Below are 21,802 nucleotides of genomic sequence, written 5' to 3' on the forward strand. Positions count from 1 at the left end.
TGTGAAATAAAAAAAGAGGGAAAATTATGTACTTGTTTGTAGGTACAGCCAAACTAAATGATAGTTCAGTTTTGGTCAGGTCTTTCTGTTACTGTCAGTTTTCAGCTACATTAGAGCCCTTTTTATCCATGCATTATCATTTTCCTTTCAGGATAACGTAGTACCGAGTGAATATTATCAAAGTTATCTGGGATTTCATTTCCAAATCTGTGGATTGCAAATTACTGTTCTTCCTCTATGTCATTAATTGAACATTCATGCTGGTTAAGTAAACCAGCATTCATATTTAATCTCTAAATAGAATGTGTATGACCCTTACAATGAAGAATAATCTGAATTTTCTCATTAATATTGAAATAGGTGTATTAATAATGCATATAGATCCATGCATATGCATGCACAAGTCAGGAATATACCAAATTCAGTATCTGGCTTCACTAATGGACTAGCAGGCATGCCATGAATAAGATGAAGTGAACCAGTTATTTTTAAATGTATTTTTGCTTGGAAATCTTTGATTTGATGTAAATCTTCACTGAAAGTGTCATTGAGAGCAAATAAAAATGTGACCACTGTGGTTGAAGCAAGGTGTAAAAATGGTTAAGATCTGAGACAGGATTTTCTGAAAAAACTAATCAATGCTGAGGAGGATTACATAAAAAAAAATTTAGAAAAATGTATAAAGCTCATCACTGGTTGACAAGAGAAGACACTGTTTAGCCTATGGATGATGCTTCCCCGTGTTCTCATGAACATTAACAGGCTGCAGGGATCCTACGCCTCTGTACCTAGCAGTGCACCGTCACATCTGTCCCTAGAAAACTGGTAAGGACAGAGTGCTTTAGTTTACTTTAAAAACGTTGGCATAAGAAGATGCTGTAATTTATTCAATTCATACAACTCCTTTAGAATTAATGTGTGCGGGCCCGGCGCAGTGGCCTAGTGGCTAAAGTCCTTGCCTTGAACGTGCCGGGATACCATATGGCCACTGGTTTTGATGCTGGCGGCCCCGCTTCCCATTCAGCTCCCTGCTTGTGGCCTGGGAAAGCAGTAGAAGACAGCCCAAAGCCTTAGGACCCTGCACCTGCGTGGGAGAACTGGAGGAGCTCCTGGCTCCCGGCTTCGGATCAGCGCAATTCCAGCCGTTGCGCTCATGTGGGGAGTGAATTATCGACGGAAGATCTTTCTCTGTCTCTCCTTCTCTCTGTATATCTGACTTTGCAATAAAAATAAATAAATCCTTTTTAAAAAAGGAATTAATGTGTGCAAAACTGCATTAGATAAACTGTCTGAAACAGACCATGTCACAGTTGACAAGTTATTCTTTCTCATAAGGATTGCATTTTTATTTGATGCCAACAGGACTAAATACAATGAAACCAGAGAAATTAAATCATATCATGTGGGCATCATAAAATTAATAATAACTATAGCCATACAATATTTAGCATTTCGGTCCATGTATTATACTATACTCACTTTTCTAAAGCATGAACGAATAACTTGAACAGTAGTTTCATTAGGTAGGTTGTTGTCTAGGAGGCCTGCCCCTATACATAGCACGGCACACACGGACTCCAACCCCTGAGAATCCCTCTTGGAAATTACTGTCCCTCGTTTGTGTTAATTGCTTACTTGTCTTGGACCCAGGAGAGAGAGAGCCTAGAACTCTATAGGTGGTTAGTGAAGAATAAATGAATGAAAGACTTGAATTCCGATCTACTGCCTGTTCTGTGTTAGCTAACTTAAGGGCCTCACTTGCGTTGTTTTTCCTTAATTTTCTGAAACGGAGTAACCAACATGCATGATATAGAATGGTGATTCAGCGTCCAGACTCCGGATTCAAATTTTCTGCGTTTAGATTTTTCTGCATCAGTACTTTCTTAGCTTGTTTGAGTGTATTAGCCTATCTATGGAGCTAAATGCCGGTGATTATAGTTTTGTGACAGTTACATGATTTGATGCTGTTAAAATACTCAGAGTTCCTAAAACCATGTAAAGCCTCTATGTTATGATGTTTTATCACTGTCTCTCCAGAAGTAGAGGATCCAGGACTCAAACTGGTATTCTAATCTGGGTGTGCAAGCAGTAACTTAACTTACTGTGCCACAGTACCGACTCTTAAGATTTCTATGAAGAAATGTCCTATTTGTGGTGTGGTAATATACGGTAGAATATTTTACTTTTTAAAGTTTTTGTCTTGTTTATTTGAATGTCAGAATTGCAGAAGAGGGTGGGGAGGCAGATGCAGAGAGAGTTAAGAGAGAGAGAAGATTCAGCCAGGAGCTTCAGCCAGTCTCCCAAATGGGTTCAGAGTTCCAAGCACCTGTACCATCTGCTGCTACTTTCCCAGGCATCTTAGCAGAACGTGATGTTGCATGTGGAGCAGCTGGAACTTCAACTGGCTTGCAACCATGTCCTAATCTTTGTAGCACTACACCACAAAGCCAGCTCTGAAAGTATTTCCTGAAGTGTATTCTGTAAACCACTAATTAATAAAATACTGAATAAAATTAGGTAGGAATAAAAGAATTTTGCTGTCAAGTACATTTTTTAAACACTTCTTATTTGTTTTCAGTCCAGGCAGAATTTGTTAATAGCTTGAACGTGTAGAAGGCTGACTGTACGTATTTGACAAATGTCATCAACTAGTCCTTACAAGGTCACACTCTATGACAGGCTCGAGGAAGGGATGCCTTGCTCACCCTTTTAGGGTTGAGCTGGCAGTTGGAACAGGTTCTCAGTGGGGAATTCCATAACTTAGAGCATGAACTTTTCATTGCTACTGGACCATCCCTCTTTCCTTTCCAAGAGCCTTTCCAAACATTTACAATAAATTCCTTTCATGCCCCCGGTGGCAAGAAATGATTTTTATTCTCTATGAAAGGAATTTTTCAAACTTTCCTCTTTCAGTATACATTTAAAAGTGATGGTATATTTCTGATCGTTCTCAAAATCATTAAATCACATTCATCTCATGACACTGCCTCCCAGAAGTCAGAGCATGATTTTGCCTTCTCTCTGGGCTGATCCGAAACGTAGAAACACTGGACAAATGTGAGAAAAGGTTTTATTCTGCAGGAAGTGGGCAATGCTGGGATGACACGTGGAGAAGGAACAGCTGTGTTGGTGCTGTTATTTATTGCCCGTGATTATTCCAGATTGCATAAGCTCCCCGTGCAGGTTTCAGCTCCTTGGAATGAGGGATTGAGAAGCTCATGTCCATGCTTCTCCTAACCCCCATAGGACAGCAGTTTGCAGATGCCTTGGTTCAGGGGACTGTGCAGTGACCAGAAATTTACAATAGCCTGAGTCTTGTGCTGCTTCTGTGAGATAGATAAGGAAGATGAAATCTAATGGAAACAGAGGATTGACAAATATAGATCAATTGTAGTCAGAATGCTAACGGTGGGTAATTATTTCAGGATTACTGATAAGGCAGAAGTCGTTTTGGTTTTGAAATGCTTTTTGTTCTAATGCAGGATTGTTAACCAGTGTTTCCCTAACCGTGTTGTGAAGTGTGGAAACACTGGGTATGGTTGCAGCCAGTGGAGAGGAGCAGGGCCACGACAGGGCTGCAGTCAGTCTGGTCTAAGACCTGCCCTAGCTGAATGTGCTGACTTGGTTTTCTTAGTTTCTTTCTGTAAGAATTTAAGATCCCACCGAGTAAACCTCTTGCACATATAACTTTAAATAATACACAGGACATTCTTCAGCTCCCAGTGTTTAATATGTGATGCTGTGGAGTTCAGCATTGGGCTGAAGCCTAATGGAAATGAAATTTTGTGCTTGAAAGCAGATTTATTCTCGTTGTTTCTTCATAAATATTCTATGACTTTTTCTCCATAAAAGCATTATTTTCATTTTTTGTTCGTTTGTTTGTTTCACTGTAGGAATGAAGTTATAGAAATCCACACTGTGATACTATTGTCAAGTGCAAAGGGTCACGGTTGTGCATTTTTATGACAAAGCGTGAGAAGCTACATCAAACGGGAAGCCCCCAGTTCAACCCTTCTGAAGAAAACGACATCTTTAATAATAGCATTGATTCTACCAAGACTTTAGGAAGTTGGTTACTTAAATTTATATTCTTACGGATATGCAGTGCCACTCTTTCTATTCACATAATAGAAGCAACTGTCAAGAACCTGAGTCTAGAAGAGTTCTGTAGTTGCAGTAGTAATTTGTTTTCACACTAATCTTTGTGCATTACTCACCATCTCCGAGTGTCACTTTTGAAAACTGAGTTTAGCAGCATTCTGGGAATTCCAGAAAACATGTTGTCCCATCATGAACTCAAAAGTAAACAATTTTATGATAAGATGTGATGTGTAAATAATGTTTGCATGTTTTTGATGCAGGAAACGCCAGCAGTTTTTCCTTTCTCATGTTGGGCTCTACAGTCCATGAAAGTGAAGGTGGCTGAAATGGGCTTAAGGGACATCATAAATAGGTTTTCATTTGTCAGTAGTAATGATATGATTGCTAAAAATTGTAACAAATAGGTTCGGTGCATTATTAAAATGTCAAAAGTACCTAAAACATGCTTTATGTACTTGGCTTAGTGATCGATTCTGTGCATAGAAAATCAGTTACATGTACCTAGTGTGGAGCTGAAAAGATGGGTGGGCTTGAGATGGCAAGGCAGAAAGGGGGAGCGAGGTCATGTTCCTCCAAATATGGCAGGAAGCAGAAATGAAGAGAAATGCAGTACAATTCACAAAGCACATTTTGATTCCCCTCTTAGTGAATTTTTCTCCTAGAAAAGTAGCAAATAATTTACTTTTGCATTTTCAGTCTTTCTATTTAACCATCCTTGGACAGGCCAAGTCGCTGAGAATGAGAATGTGTAACCTGTTGCATACAGTGCTATTTTGTGTATCCGTCTCTGACCCTCTCTAGGAAGCTAATGTAAGGCCAGGTGACAGCTCAGGGACAGCTCCAGCACGTAGCTTGAGACCTGTAGCAGGGGCAGGAACTGGGCTAAGGGATGAACTGAATGAATATTAGCAGGTGTTGGTAGTGGATAGCCATTGGTTGGCTGGTGTTGAAATTGTCTTTGTTGAGCTGTTGTGTTCTGTGATTAAGCTTTTCAATGTCAGAAATTTTGCCTAGAAACAAGTGAGATGATTAACATTTTGGAGGCGCTCTACTAAGTAGTTCAACTCTTACTAGTTTTTAAGCGTGAAGTAGTTCCTCCAGTATTCTTAGTTATTCTGAGAGCACGTTGGAACCCTCTGTCCGCGACTGAGGGTTTAAATGCAAAAAAGTGAAACCTGTGCGTTATTTACGTTGGCCATGTCAGCTACGGAAAGATGGTGAAAAGTAGTTTTTACATGCCCATTTTCTAGGTGAGGGCACTGGAGGCTGACAAATTCACTGCCTTTTTAAAGAAGATTGTTTTGTTTGTTTGAAAGGCAGGGTTAGAGAGAGAAAGGGAAGTCTTTCTTGCACTGATTCACTCCCCCAATGGCCACAGTGGTTAAGCCTCTTCTGAGTCTCCCACTTGGGTGCAGAGGCCCAAGCAGTTGGACCATCTTCCAACTGATTCCCCAGGTACATTAGCAGAGAGCTGGATTGGAAGTGAAGCAGCCGGGTCTCAAACCAGCACCCCTATGGGATACTGACAGCTGTAGCCTCTATGCTAAAGTGCTCACTTGATTTAGAATTGTTCCTGGTACAAGCAGCACTTAAACTCCAGGTTCCTAAGCCTTAGTGGCTGAATATTTCTTTTCAGTGTGTTATATTCTGGTCCTCTAGGGCTTGTTAGAGGTGCCTTACTTTATTCCCTGGGTCTAATTAAGTTTGATATAATTGATTTCCCTACCCTCAGCTGCACGCTAGTCAAACGCATTGGTTACAGAAGCACATCTCGGCCTTTAGGAATATCTTATCCCAAAGACACCTTACTACAATCGCACTGTGACTTCATTCTCGTGTGTATTCCAAAGTCAGCTTTGTCCACCTGCTATGCCAGCGGAGTCTCTGAGTGCCCGGAAGTCATGTGCTCAGCTGCTTCTCATTTGGCTTCAATTGCTGACTGTACCTCTTTTCTGGTTACGTTCCAGCTCACCTTATCCCATTCATGAAAATGACTCAAAAAATAGTAAGATTGCTTAAAGAAACAATATATGTTAGAATTCTGGAACAAATACTTTGCATGGATGATGTAGTAAGTTTCTATGAGTGTTTTTGTTTGCTTTTGAAGATGTCATGTTTTCTCCCCTCTTTGTTATCTTTGTAAGCTAGACCTGTTTCTATCAGTGGACTCTCTACTAATGAGGGGCAAGATCTATTTTGGAAATTTGAGTCAGAATAACCTGGAGTTTTGAAAACGTGAACGGGGATGAAATCGTTAGCTACAGGTGCCGTTATCTCTCCCCAACCTCTCATCTTGTGTGTGGAATCATGGACCATTTCCTATGAAAGTCTGTTGGGAAAGGCTGGGCTCGGAGTGAAGGACTGTTAGCAAGTCTTGGCAGAGGAACTCTGAGAGGCTTTGATAGGTCTGTAATTGAGCCTTTGCTTGGAATACATCACAGATAAGTGGAATTTGTGCATTCTAAAGTTGGTTTGCTGTATCCTGGCATGTGTGTGTATTTATATGCATGGATTTTCACCATATTCTGATTGTATGATGCTAGGTATGTCGCAATCATATTCGTTTTCCTAATCTGTAAAAATCCACAGAATATCTACCTGGGGGCCTAGCGCAGTAGCCTAGTGGCTAAAGTCCTCGCCTCATACACTCCCCGCTTCCCATTTAACTCCCTGCTTATGGCTTGGGAAAGCAGTTAAGGACAGCCCAAAGCCTTGGGACTTTGTACCTTGGTGGGAAACCTGGAAGAAGCTCCTGGCTCATTGCTTTGGATTGGCTCAGTTCTGGCCATGCGGCCACTTGGGGAGTGAACCAACGAATGGAAGATCTTCCTCTCTGTCTCTCCTTCTCTCTCTATATCTGACTTTCTAATATAAATAATAAATAAATAAATCTTTAAAAAAATTAGTCATTAAAAAAACAATATCTACCTTTGTGGTGCTACCCTAAACTATGCAACAAATTAATATGTGAAAACATCTAGCATAGCCTGCAACCACACATGAATGGATGTTATCTTTCTCTGTAGTTTTTATGTTGTAACAAATCTCTATCATTTATTCATGGCTCTTTATGAATACTTGCTAAACAGGGCCCAGCATGGTGGCCTAGCAGCTAAAGTCCTCGCCTTAAATGCACTGGGATCCCATATGGACGCCAGTTCTAGTCCCGGTGGTTCCACTTCCCATCCAGCTCCCTGCTTGTGGCCTGGGAAAGCAGCAGAGAATGGCCCAAAGCCTTGGGACCCTGCACCCGCGTGGGAGACCTGGAAAAAGCTCCTGGCACCTGGCTTCAGATTGGTGCAGCTCTGGCCGTTGCAGTCACTTGGGGAGTGAATCATCAGATGAAAGATCTTCCTCTCTGTCTCTCCTCCTCTCTGTATATCTCTGACTTTGCAATAAAAATAAACAAATCTAAAAAAAAAAAGAATACTTGCTGAACAATACAGAAGGAATAAATAATGCTAAATTAACTTAATGCTAATTTTAAAAATAACTACACCATTTTAAATTTAAAAAATTCACCTCCATCATGCTGTGAAGCTCCCAAAATCTGATATAGGATATGGAGTTTAATTGAGAATGCAACATAGAGTAGCTGTTTTTGACCTTCTGAGTTTAAGAAAATATAGGCTCTTTATATTCTTGAGTTATACTGCTTCTGCAATAATGTTTGCTTTTATTGGCACACTTGAAAAACAACACATGTACATTTAGATATTACAATGAGGATGAGTATTTACAGTTTGCTTGAGAGAACTCTGCATACATTTCACAGTATATTTTGCCTTAAGTTTATTAACTTTTGATGTGGCTTCAATTACACTGAAGCTTCCTTTTTCCATACAAAACCATATGTAAATAACCATCTGCAATCCCAATATTCAGCAAGCTATAGTTCAGAAAAACAGTCATGTGTCTCAGGATTCTTTTATTTTTATAGCACTCTGTCCACCTTTCATTCTCTTTGTGCCTCATGTTCGGTTCTTCTGAAATTGCTCTGAATTTTGGAAAAATGTCCAGTTTTTTAAAGCACATATGTTTTAGTTTTGCACTAACGAAAACCCCCTGTACATCTGCAGAAAATAAATCTTTGAATTGCTAATTGTTCAGATTAACCCCATAGATCTTTCACAGCTGTCTTTGGGGGTTTTTCAGCCCACAAATTTACCCTGTTTGTTTCTGCGATTTTAATCATAAACCATACCCACGGGCAGTAAGGTCAGATTGCCTCTTGGATAGAATGATGACAGCGTCTGTGGACTCTCCGGTCTCCTGGCAGGGGCAGATCGTTGTGTATCTCGTGCTGTTCGTGGTGGTTAATTCCGGCTGTAGTAGCAACTACCATGGCCCGGGAGTCTTAAAACTACAGAATCTAGTTTCCCACAGCTCTTCAGGCTGGAAGAGCAAGGTGGCAGCGAGTCTGCCTTCTCCGGCTTACCGATGGACACCTTCTCTCTGTGTTATTATGTGGTGTTTCCGCTAAGCCCATACTTGATGGAACTGTCTGATTAATCTATCTCTCTTTCTGAAGATACAGATTCTCTTGAATTTGGGCTTCATGAACCTTCATTGAACCTTCATTATTCACCAAAGTCCTTTATCCAAACACAGTCTGATCAGGCTTTAGGGCTCCAGTATGGGAATTTGGGAGAAATAAAAGACAAGGCCACAAGCTGTCATTCAACACTGCAGGTTTCTTTTCTCCTTCTTTCCAGAACTCCAACTGATCTCTAGCTCTGTCTATGTGCTGTCGTTTTCATTGGCTTCTTACGGGGTTTGGATACTGGGTTATACTGGCAAGAAATGTAAGTGTAGGAGGAGACTGGAGTCACAGGATGCGTTCACCTGGCATGTCCCCTGATCAACTCCTGTTAACTCCTTCCAGCATATCCCTCTCCCATGTCTTTTTGGTGTGCAGGTGGTTCCTGTCTCTGCAATACCTTTTGTAGTTTCCGCTTTTCATGCCAAGTCATAAAATAATTCTCCCAAAGTATCTCAATGCAAGGATACAACCTCTGTCTTGGCACATGTATTTTCAGAACAGCAGCAACTCATCATCAGCTTTTTGAGCTCATTAAAGCCCCAGAGGACACTGTAGAAATGTCATTGTTTCTCGGTGATTCTATCATCTGGACATTCTGCCAGAATAGAGTGTTTAGTGGTCATACTTCTCAGAAAGCTACCTGACAGTTGGGATTTCTATGGAACGTTTTGGTCTGAATCTATTTCCTGCCTCTTGATGCTCAGATCGAGGTGTCTGTTGTTTCTCTGTCAGCTTTGATTCTACGATCATGTCTGGAAGAAACTGAGGGGCTGGTCCTCTCTCAGATCCTAATACCAAACTTCATCCAAGATGCAGCAATAACCTTATGACCACTTTTTGATCCATAGACATCTATTGTAAGGATCAGTGGTTCAAGCTTTGACTCCAGTCAAAATGAAGGTCTGGCTCTAGCATAATGGACATTTCTCAAAGCTAGTTTACCTCTGTGTAAAATGATGGCAATAGCATACGCTTGTGTCAACCAGAGATGTTTCTGCAATGTTGAATACACAGCAAGTTCTAGAAATGTTTGACTCTTACGTTTCATATACAGGGAACATTCTCTGGATAACATTGTCTTTTGATCCTAAATTATTATTTTACAAAAAATGGTCTAAAGAATTGTCTCTATGTTTCCCCCTCAGCAAAGAAAATAGAGAAATTAGTGTGTTTAGTTCTGTTTATAAAAGTAATAAATATTCAAAGAAACTGACACAAGGACAGAAATAATGTTTTCTACTGTTGCAGATAACATAACTTGTGTCCCATTGTCATTTCATGGTATAGCTTTATGTATCTAACTTCATGCATATGGACGAACGTGCATACATGCTCATGTATACGGTTATGCCGTTCCATTTTTGTGTTATACACTTATAACTGTCTCATGAACGTAGAGTACTTTCTGAATATTTTCCTATTAAATATTCTTTTAGATCCAATGAATTTTTTAATCTTTTAATTTGATTTTTAGGATAGGCAACATCTGTGTCACACACACATAAATGTGATGAATGATTCCCTATGAGTTTTTGACTGTTTTGAGATTCTTCATATATGATCTTTTTTGAGAATGCTTAGAGCAGGTGGTGCTTTGCAACTTGTGAGTTCTATTGACCCATCCAGTAGGGTGAAGCACAGTTTTTCCTGCTTCTGGTCCCCTCAGTGCCCGACCAAGAGGAAAGGTGTCAATGATGAGTTGCAGTCTTCTGCCTTCTGCCCTGGCTGTGTTGTTCTTCCTAAGGTCAATTATGTCTCCTCATCTGACCATCCATGCCATGATAGTGAGATGTCCTTGCCCACTGAGGAAGCTTGACAAAAATGTGAACAAGACCCTTAGTTTATGATAGCTGGATGATTTTTGCATCTTTATGTTTCATGATTGAAAACTGATGAATAGGAGATCACGCCCAGTCCCCTGTCAGCAGCGATGGTCAGAACTTCATTCCCCATTCTGTGCATTGATTTTTGCCATTCTGTATAATCATAGTGCATTTCCCAAGTTGAAACAGAAAAAGAAATCTTTGCTCAGGACAAATTGTGTCATAAATATTCTGTCCCTGAAGATTCAAGGTCAGCGAAAGTTTAAGAATGATGCTCCATCCCTAAATATTGGCTGTTCATATCCTATTCATTGCTTTTTTCTTATGTCAATGATTGTTTTAATTTATCAAATCAACTCCTCTTCCCCCACAAAATGCAACTGAATGGTAGTATGTTATACTAGCATCACATATTTCTTGCAAAAGCTTGATTTGGACATGCTAATTCCAGTCTTCTGTGAATGTAGAGATTGTGGCCATCATGTTTTCACAATTTCATTTAGCTTTCTTTGTTTATGTACAGGGGAGAAGAGGCCTTGGTTCTGTATTTGTCTGGGCATCTGGAAATGGTGGACGAAGCAAAGACCACTGCTCCTGTGATGGCTACACCAATAGCATCTACACCATCTCCATCAGCAGCACGGCAGAAAGTGGAAAGAAACCATGGTACCTGGAGGAGTGCTCATCCACATTGGCTACAACTTACAGCAGTGGAGAGTCCTACGACAAGAAAATAGTAAGTGATATTTTAATGACTGTCATAGTCTATTTATTTGACATTCAGTTTGAAATAATAAAAAAGGTCAACTCTAAATACAGTGCAAAGCTAGTATGGAAATAGGATGTAATATTAGCTTATTGTTTTCATTCATTGAAAATGCATGTCTGGGTCATCACATTGCAGTGTTCACTTGACCTCAGATATGATGAAGCTTTGATCTTGTTGAGAATAAGTGATTGGTCAATGTTCACACAGCAGTTCATGAACAAACCAAAGGCTAGAATCAAAGTCTGACTTGTACCACCTCATTCTTCTGTCACTGACTTTAAAAAAAAGATTTACTTTTTATTGGAAAGTCAGATATGCAGAGAAGAGGAGAGACAGAGAGGAAGATCTTCTGTCCAGTGATTCACTCCCCAAGTGACTGCAACAGCCAGAGCTGCACCAATCTGAAGCCAGAAGCCAGGAGCTTTTCCCAGGTCTCTCAAACAGGTGCAGGGTCCCAAGGCTATAGGCCATCCTCTGCTGCTTTCCTAGGCCACAAGCAGGGAGCTGGATGGGAAGCAGGGCTGCCGGAATTAGAACCAACACCCATATGGGATCCCAACACTTTCAAGGCGATGACTTCAGCCACTAGGCTGTTGCGCTGGGCCCTCCTTGATGCATTTTAATACTGGTAGACCATCGGTATTGTGCTGTTTTTTCTACATATGCTTTAAAATGGGTTTTTAAGTTCTTTAAAAAATTATTTGAAATCTAATTTAACTTGCAATCTCAAAATTGTTTCATAATAGGATTTTCCATCTAAAACATAGGCCACATCCTGTTTTACTAAATTCGTATAATCTTTAACATTAGGAAGTTTTCTTCTTCTGTTATGCCTAAATATTTTGAGCCTTGCTGCTCGTATAGGGAGAACCATTCCATGTTTTCTGTGTAGAATATCTCATTTGACCAAGACCCTGCTTTCGTGCCTGGTCATCTAGCCAAGTCAGGCCCCTCTCCTGGTACTGCCTCCTGCCTTGTCCACAGCAGTGGGTTAGGACACAACAGGTTGGAAAGCTAAACTCCAGAATGCTTCTAAAATTCTAATCTTTTTGAGTTTCCATAGGACATTGCAGGTGGAAAATTCCACACCTAACTTTATGGGATGCTTTACAGTCAAAGCTATCTTCAGGCCAAGAGTGTAGCTGTATATAAAACAAGTGAATTTGCTGTTTAATGTTGGGTCCACCCTTAATATATCATATATATGCAAATCATCAAAAATTAGAAAAGCCTACTCTAAAACAATTTTGGTCCTAAGCATTTGGGTATAAAATATTCAACCTGTACCTCTTTCATGCAATTCTATTCTATACCTATTCAGTCCTTGGTTATCATAACTTCTGTTTCTCAGCTAGATACATTTCAGTAAACATCACCTATCCATATACCTCCCTTCACTTTCTCTCATTCTTCCATAATGAGTGGCTTTTTAAAAATATGCAGTGAGTTCGCTTGTCAGTACCTCCATCAGCCATCCATAAGCATCACTCCAAAACATAAAGAAAAATGTACATATAAAGTGAAAAATGTGGACATGAGCAAATTTTGAAGTTTTTTACTTTCTTTGTTGAGAAGCGATGCTCCCGTGGCACTTTGCTTTCATTGTGGAGCTGTTATCATGCACACATATCCCCTTTGCTTTTAAAGAGTTTAACTTGATGACCATTCATGATCAAGGCCCAGGAGTATTGACTGCCATTTTCATCATTTCTGCAGCAAGAAATCTCTAGAGTAAGGGCTCTTTCACTTCTAGAGTCTGAAAGCATCTGAAGGCAAAACCTCCATTTCTTCACAATCAGTATGTTCCTTCCATAAGTTTTGTTATTGCTTGTGGAGTGACTGTTAACCTCTGTATATGCCTTGCTAAACCTTGTAGACTAGTGTGAAAAACATCATCAAAAATGGAGATGTCCCTTAGGTCCCTGATGAAGAATGCACAGCCTGCTGTGACCTCTGTGCCGGGGTGACACTGGGGATTCTCCTGCGTACAGTCCTATCCCTTCCGTGGTCAGGGAGGGTGCTCTAGAGAAAGCTCAGCCAGACACTGCAGCTGAAGTGTACTGTCCTTCACCGACATTGTGTGGAGAGGGCATCAGCGAGTTGAAGAGGGGACTTGAGAAAGTGGTGAAGAACCAGTTGAAATGCCCACGCCCCATTCAGGAGTGGCTGTGTTGGAGTTCTGGCTCCACGCCCAACCCCAGGTCCCTGGGAAGCAGCAGGAGTGTAATTTGGACCTTAAACACCCAATCCTACAGGAAGTCTGGGTTGAATTCTCCTGGTTTTATATTTTATGGTTGTTTAGGGGTTAGGCTAGCATCTGTGAGTTCTCTCTCCCTGACTTTGAATAAAACTTTCACTGACTCACGGTATAGTTGGTTTTTCTTGTTTCTGCTTTTTGTTTAACCTCTTGATCCCATTTATATTTCTTATAAATGGTAGCTGTGGTAGATGTCTGGACTAATGTGGTATTGACCATCACCTAGACGGGATATAAGTTCTTCCTATTTAAAAGCAAAAGATGGCAACATTTCTAAAATATGGGTAAAATGACATGGGGTATCACTATCCAACCTAGAAAAGCCAGAAATATCAAAATGTATTCATCTCAGCATTTACTCCTTTTCTTGATGTAGTTCTTAAATTCTCATATTTTGCTTGAATCCTAAATTATCCCTAGTGAGAGAGGGTATGCTATTTGAAATTGCTGTCTCTAACTTCACCTTGATCCCATAATGGCTAGACAGCCCTGCTCGGCTCTCAGCTTGATTCCCTGTCAATTGGAGATAATACCAGTACCGCCCTCTGAGAGCCCAGGATTGTTAAGTCACCTAACAGAGTGCACTTCCAGGCTACCTGTGCACACAAGCTGCTCAGTGGGTGGCTGCTACCATGGCTATTAAAGTCAGAGAACTGGCTGCATCCTGGGAGCTTTGGCTGTTCATTGTTCCTCCAACTCCTAAGTTCTATAGATAGATAGAGGTATACTTTGATCCTCCGATATCCTATAGGTTTCCTAATCTATACAATGCCGCTGTCTACTCTTCCCACTGCTGTGCGGAAAGGCACTTTTACAATGAACATTGTTAACAGCTTGAATGTAAGTGGATCTGGCAGCAACATCAACCTTTTCTGGTCCAGCTGACCCCTTTCCCTTCCAGATGTCAGAATGACGAATAAGCTTGTACGGTGCCTGGGACCTTTCCTTCTGCAGACTTTAAACCCAGACGCCTGTGGTCCCTCGGCGATGCTCACATCCTGCTCATGGCCTCTGTGATGGAGTGCTGCAGCAATGCTGGTATCTCCCTTTGTACTGGGCTCCGTTCCCTGAGCCATTCATTTCCTTTGCTCGTTTGCAGCCTCACCAAAAGAGCCGGTTGTCATTCTTCATTCGTAGAGCACCTTTGTGCTTTGAACTGAGACAGTAGCTGAGGCTTTCAGGAGAGAGTAAAGATCTCTTCTCGCCTTCTGGGAAAGCGCTTTTGTTAAAGGAATGTTACTTGTCCTCGAAAGACTGCCTTTTCATGGTGTGCAATCAGGACAACGTTGCCCCGGGTCTTGAAGCACAGAGAGGTCTGCATCCCTTGGTTTCTTGCCATTATTTTTAGTACAGTTGTAGACCTTTGTGTTGTAGTCAAGCTTTCATAAATTTGGGTTGGAAATGGCCTTGTAGCTTATTCCAGCAAATGAAGCAACTAAAATGTCAAGACTACAATAAGAAACTCTTCTATAAGCTGAATGGAAATCATCTGTGTAGCTAGTTATTTTAAGGCTGTGCTAAGAAGCACTTTTTATGAGACCAGTTGTATATCTCTTTCTGCAGGTCTTACATGAAATACATTTATAGTTATATTAGCACGTCATAGATGTAGCATTTAAACTTTTTATGCGTATAAAGGGATAAGACTGACATGTGTGCCAGTTTTTACCCTTCTAACAGCATATTGATACTTCCCACCTTAAAACTCCCTCGCTGCCTCTACTCGCACCCTGCCTCTCCCTTCCTGTTTTTGATCAAATTTTGCAATGACACATTCATTTTATATTACAGACAGCAGCTTACCCCTTCAGTAATAAAGCATTAATCATCTATTTAAGTAGAAACACCACTTTCCTCCAAAAATATAGACAGTGGCTGTGAACATGCCTGGCACTGCCCAATACACATAGAATACGTCATCTCATTGCATCTGAAAACCCTACATGGAAAGGATTCTTTTTACCAAAGAGGAAGTTGATGTTTGAGTGTTTTAAAATGCCATAGCTAGGCAGCAGACAAGCCTGAGTTTCATTCCGGGTTGTAGCTCATCTTGTAGTTAATGTGCTAATGACCCTTTTCAAGGCCGTCTTAGGAAGGACGGTATCTTCATTGCCTGCTTTTCATGTTCTTTCACACGAGAAATGAAGCACTTAAAATGGGGGATGTCTTCAAAAAAAGTTCATGGAAATTGTGTGTTACAAAAACATTAAGCATGATCAAAATTTTTTGCATGAAAGCAAACATGTTTCTCTTATTTTCCATAAATGTATTGATGTGCCCTTCAACCTAGGCATCTCTCACTTTCTATTAATTACATAGTACATTGATTTTGAATCCCACAGCTTTACACCTTTTGCTAACCTCTGCACACAGTGAGGCCTCTTGCAAATCTCTAAAACTGACTTACTGGTTTCAAAGGTCCCATTAGCCTTGGACACCCAAAATTATGCCTTCTGTGTGATGTTTGAACGAGGGCTTTCAGGTATGCAGTATGCCCTCTGTTAGAAACACTCTCATACTAGACTTGGTGTTTTTCTCATTTCATTTCACAAAGGCTTTTGTTTATTGCATTCCCTGAGACTGGAACACTCCCCTCCACAATTCTGTACACCTTCAGTCTATGCAATTTTCTTTCTAGAGGTGTTACAGCTCCCTAACATGACAGTGTATCTTTTGTTCTTTGCTCTTTATCAGGCTAGAATGCAAACTCCCTGAGGGTGGAAACTTGACTTTGTTCTCCCTTCAGAACCTGTGCTTCTTTGGGAGTATATGACTGTCAGACATTTGAAAGGATGGAGGCTTCACAGAGCCCTTACGGAGCACGGGAAGACAGAGGGTGCTCTCCTGTGGACAGAGAAGCTTGTCTACAGGTTGGTAGAGGGCAGTTAGCATTTGACATGATGGTTAGTACAGAAAACTGTCAGCAGGAATCTAGCTAGACGATAGGGCTGTGCTGACCATAGTAGCAAAGCACATAGCTTTTATGCATTGCCCTTAGTAAATGAATATTGGATTTCTGCTGGACCATAGATGAACACTACAAAGTTGCAAAAACTGGTATAAGATGGAGTCTTTCTTTAGGGATATAAAAGGTCACTTCACATTTGTAAGCAAATCCTTGTACTTGCACATCATATTGGCAGTTACTCTTAGCCTGGGAGTGGGTCAGTGTGCGGATTTATCATTGAATTTTATGCAGTCTCTGATCCTCTCAACACTGAGACATCCTTCCTGTTTTCCTGGGCTTCATGAATCTGCTTCTTTGGTGTTATTCACAGACACTGTAAGGTTGGGTTTCTGCTTACACCTTCTATAGCTCTGTCCGAAAGAGCTTTCTTGGTACATTTCTATCCAATATTCAAATCAGCACCAAAAACAAACTCACCCTAGAGGCAGAACATTTCATGTTTTAAAATGTCTCTCTAGTTTCTGTTTTAAATGGCGGGAGACAATATGGCACCTTTGGAATAAAACAGGTCAGAGGACATCATGGGGAAACTGTCAGCCATAAGATTGCTTTCAAGGCATATTGCTTAGGACTAAGGTCAGTTTGAACCAAGATTCCCTGCAAAATTATATCAGCAGGCTCACATCAAAGGCCCAGTCTTCTCAAACCATGAAATGAGCAGCATTAGGAACTAAAAGCTTATCATGGGAACAAGGGATAATTTTACTTAGAGGAGCATGACAAGACCTGAGTAATCTCACCCTTTACCCCCAGATAAACTGTGATCCCTAACTTTGTGGAGTCCAGAACACCACGTGTTCCTGATCCTGACGGAGTCTGAAAATCTAAGCTGTCCAGGAAAGCTTTGTTCTGGCTCAGGCTTTGTGTCTTCTCTAGTTTCCTTCACTCTGATGGGTGCAAAGGATATGTTCTTGAGCAGTCTGAGATGTTTGTGGAGAAAAATTCTGTTTCACGTTTGGGTACTGCACGAAGGGCGTTTGAAACATGCAAGAGAGACCGCTGAGAATGAGACTAGATACCAAGACATGCTTTGAGTGGAATGTAAAGTTAAAGTGCTTTATCTTGGCTGTTTCACACAGAGGATGTCTGGTCTCCCTGCCCCATGTTTTGTGCTAACCTACCATTCAAAAGCAACTTTTCCTCGAAATTACACTATTAGATCCTGTGTGTATGAATCATGATTAATGGGGTTACTCCATGTGGTTCAGATGCTGCAACATCACTTTTCTTCAACACTGCATGATCCTTGGTGGCCTTTCTAAAGGTAGACATAAAAAGTCTCTGATACTATGGCTTCTCTTGATGATGAGATCTCCGACCTTCCTGGTCATTTGCACTTAGAGATCTCCACCACTGCCAGGAAGTTCCTTTCGAAACAGCCCAGCTGGGATGTCTACTTAAAACAAGATGAGAAGAGTGTGAGAACCTTTTTGTTGCCTTTCTCCCCCATTCCTTTTAGCCTTCTCCCCATCCTCTTCTGCTCCACACCCTTTCAGCCCTACTCATTACTCTCAAATTTCATTGTTAAAGTTGTTGACAAAAAGTACAGCAGAATGGTCTGAGTTTCACAAGCTTACTTGCATTCATAGTATTTAAAACTGTTCATGCTGATAGATCGAGGTACTAAATAGTTAGCTCTCTAAGCATGTACTTATTATAATATGTGTACAGACCCAGGGACTAAATACAGACAGGAGATATTCTTATTGTGCGATTAATACCTAAAATGTTGATTGTTCGAGTTTAAGGTTGGCTGGGGGAGTTATTTATTATTCTCAAAAATGCTACACACATTTAGAGTGTTTATTCTGGACTTGTTCCTGCACGTTGAAAGTGTCTGGTGCAGATGAAGAATAGGCAAGGAGAGCCAAATGGGAAAACATCACGAAAAATCTTGAATCCAGGCACCAGTCATTGAAAAAAAAATAATGAAGTTGGACAAAACAATTGTAACTGCAGGGTGAGGTAAAATGGGAAGAATGCAAGCAGGACCTGCTTTCAACAATGGCGTACCTGGAGAACTGGGAACAAGCTGCTCCTGGTATCTTGATGTACAGATTTAAGGTCCAGAGCTTCCAGAAGCGGGACTAAAAAAGTCACCAATCATTCCGCAGAGGTAGACTGACTTAATCCAAGGTCCAGCAAGCCAACTTCTGGTTTCATCTGGAAAAAAAAAATTCTTGAGGAGGTTTAGATCATATGTTTGCATTTGCAGCATGATTGCTCATAGTCAAGATGTACCAACAACCCTCTGCCCATGTCTGTCAGCAGAAGAATGGCTAAGGCAAATGTGACAAAACTATTCATTCAGCCTTAAAAATTCATTTGAATGCTACACTATGAATACAACCTGAAGATATTATCTGAAGTAAAATAAGCTAACCACAGAAAGCCAAGCGCCCTATGATCCTACGTGTAAAAGATGTACAAACAGAAATTAGAATGCTGGTTGCCTGGTGGTGAGGGGGAAGAGAATAAGGAAATGTTTTTTCAGAGAGTATATACTTTCAGTGATACAAGATGAGAAGGTTCCAGATCTTTTGTTTGGCAATAGGCACCCAGAATTAACAGTGCAGTATTCTACATGTAAAAATTATTCAGACAGAACATTTTTGTTATCTATTTTTAGCACAATTTTTAAAAATACTTTTTTAAAAATCCACAACAAGAAAATCCAGAATTTTTCAATTCAGAGAATATAAAGATGGAGCTATCACAAAGCATCCTCCAGGATTCTGGGGTGGGCAGTCAGAGGATGGCCAGAGGTGTTTGTCCATCAGAAACAACTTTCTCTGCTTACTCAAACATATTCTGGGAGATTCTGGCACGCTTTACAATTACGCAGGAAAACAGCTGCTCCCCACACTACCATGCCTACATAGTCCCACATCATTTTATCCATCCTTCTACTTTTTTCTTGGTGGTATCCAAACTTATAACACTGGAAGCATCAACAGGAACAAAGACAAGGCAAAAAGTACGGATGATCTTAAGTGAAGCTAGGTCAGCCAGGGTGTCAGTCTTAGATCCATGACAGACAATAATAACAGAGTCCACTCAGACATTCTCAGGTGACCCAAGGCACTCCTCAGGGGAGATCTGTCTCAAGGGAGTTATGCAGCAAACCCTTCACTCCAGGAGAGATCAAATGGCTTCCCAACTGCTCTTCATACTTGCTCTCAAGGAGGCCTGCGAGATCCACTGTTCTGTGTTTCCAGCATACTCAGTCCCACTTTCCCTTCCTGCCAACCCTTCAAGTCAGTTTTCTTATCCACAATATGTGCTAATATGCTTGTCTTGATGCCAAAGATTTACTAATGTCTTCTAACTCTCTTATAATTTGATTTTCCCTGAGTGCCACAACAATGAAACAAAGGGTGGCTTTGCTGGATGGCAATGCTATTTAGTCACAATGGAAGTAAACTGCATTCAAGCCAAGACAATAAAAATGATCTTGGTCTCACATTTTGATTAAAAAATCAGAATGGAGAAATAGCTTATCTCCTATAGTATGCAAACAGATACTTACTGCTGTAATTGTGTATCATGCATTACTGGATTCAACCTTATTTTCAGTATCCATGTGTTTATCTTTGTACTGTTTCTGTGAATTCTACGAGAAGGTTCTCTTTCCAAGGCTCCTTCCATAGCAGAGCCGACTCTTGAGCTTAAAACCCGCTGTTTTCCTAAAGCAACAGTTCTAGAAAAGGCAAGAATTGGGTCCGTGTTTTTTCCTTGATGTTAACAATGCTTTAGTGTCAAAGTGGTGATTCAGTACATTTGATTATTTTAGAATATTTAAGTGATAGGAGTGGACATGCATCTGTGCTGTTTGGAGTAGCCACACCCATTGTTGAATGCCTGGGTTCAAATCCTGGTTCTTTGTTCAATTCCACTCCCTGCTGCTGCAGAACCCCGGGCGGGAGGAGAGAAGGGAGTGATGTTGGTTCCTCTGGGTCCCCTGTTACCTCTAAAGAAGACCCAGATTGTAGTCCCAGCTTTTGGCTTTGGTCTATTGCAATCTTAGTTGTTGTGGACTTAGGTAGTGAGCTTGCAGACGGGAAATACAGTCTGTCTCTGCATTTCTGTTTTTCTTTCAAATAAAGTGAAATAAGGAACTTTTTAACACATTAGGACAATGGAAGAACTCTAGCGTTGGTCAGGGTGCACAAGTGAATTTCATACAGTGCAAAATATTAGGAGACTTTGCATAACGTTTGGAGCCATGAGCTCACCCAGTCCTTACCTGACTGGGAGTTTTTGTTTCATTTGTTTTGAGGGGGGAGGAGAGAGCCCTCCCAATCTACCTGTTCACTCCACATTTGCTCACAATGGTTGATTCTGGGACGTCCCCAAAGCCACAAACTGAGAGCTGAATCCAGTTCTAATATGGATGCCAGAGAATGGATTACTTGAGTCACCACCACTGCCTTCCAGGGTCCGCATTGGTGGGAAGCAGAGGTCAGGCAGCAAACTCATTTACTCTCGTGGAAGGCACAGGTATCTTAACTGGAGCTTGAACCACCCAGGACAGTGCCTGCTCCCTGGTCTGGTTGTAACAACAGTCCAGCTTCCAAGTGCTTCACTGTTCAAGGTCAATGTAACATGGCAATTATCTGCAATTGTGTGGAAGTCATCTGGTAATAAAAAAAATGTAGGGACAAGAGAAAGAGAAATATTTCAACCACTTCCTCCCCAACCCCAACACACTCTCTCTCTCTCTCTCTCGTACAGGTTAGACAGATATCGTTGTACTTTCATGTGACTCACATTGGCCTCAGAGATTTAAGTTTTTCCATTTTATCTTCTAGATCACTACAGATCTGAGGCAGCGTTGTACGGACAATCACACTGGGACGTCAGCCTCAGCCCCGATGGCTGCAGGCATCATTGCACTAGCCCTGGAAGCCAAGTAAGCCTTGATCTCTGTTTTCATTGGTCACAATCCCTGGTCTTCAGGCAGGTTCTTCCCTTCTCCTGAGTATGGTCCTTAGTTTGACAACCTAGAATAAAGTTTCCCTACCCCACTTTTAAAACTTTAATGATTGGGGCTTTAAGAAAGCTCCCTTAAATTAATAAAAAGAAAAGTGCTTTTGGATTTCATGTGCTTAAAAAAATCAAAGTGGGTAATTACTTTATTATGGAGTCATAAGACACGCATGCCAGTCGGCTCCAGCACTCTAGCCTTGGTGAGGTTTTATTCTAGTCTGGAAATGATCCCATGTGTCCCAGGTATGTCAGGTCTGCCCACATGTAGTTCCTTCCTCTGCACCACAGCAAGGCAGCCCTGAACTTGACAAAGCACTATCATACATTGACTCTGCAGGGTAGGGTATGTCAG

The 21,802-nt window shown here is 41.0% G+C and overlaps 1 protein-coding gene across 3 annotated transcripts in view; it reads left to right on the forward strand.

The window, feature by feature from the left end:
• Positions 1–21,802, forward strand: part of PCSK5 (proprotein convertase subtilisin/kexin type 5) — a 327,170-nt gene that overhangs the window by 138,617 nt on the left and 166,751 nt on the right. For all 3 annotated transcript variants that reach the window (XR_009244439.1, XM_004591776.2, XM_004591777.3), the window contains exons 8-9: positions 10,991–11,203; positions 21,273–21,373. Coding sequence is in view for 2 of the 3 variants with exons in the window: in XM_004591776.2 (XP_004591833.2) it covers positions 10,991–11,203; positions 21,273–21,373 (314 nt within the window). In the remaining variant the exon portion in view is untranslated. The remainder of the gene's footprint in view (positions 1–10,990; positions 11,204–21,272; positions 21,374–21,802) is intronic.

The sequence above is a fragment of the Ochotona princeps genome, chromosome 31 (assembly GCF_030435755.1).
Source record: "Ochotona princeps isolate mOchPri1 chromosome 31, mOchPri1.hap1, whole genome shotgun sequence".
In the NCBI taxonomy this organism is placed as follows: Eukaryota; Metazoa; Chordata; class Mammalia; order Lagomorpha; family Ochotonidae; genus Ochotona; species Ochotona princeps.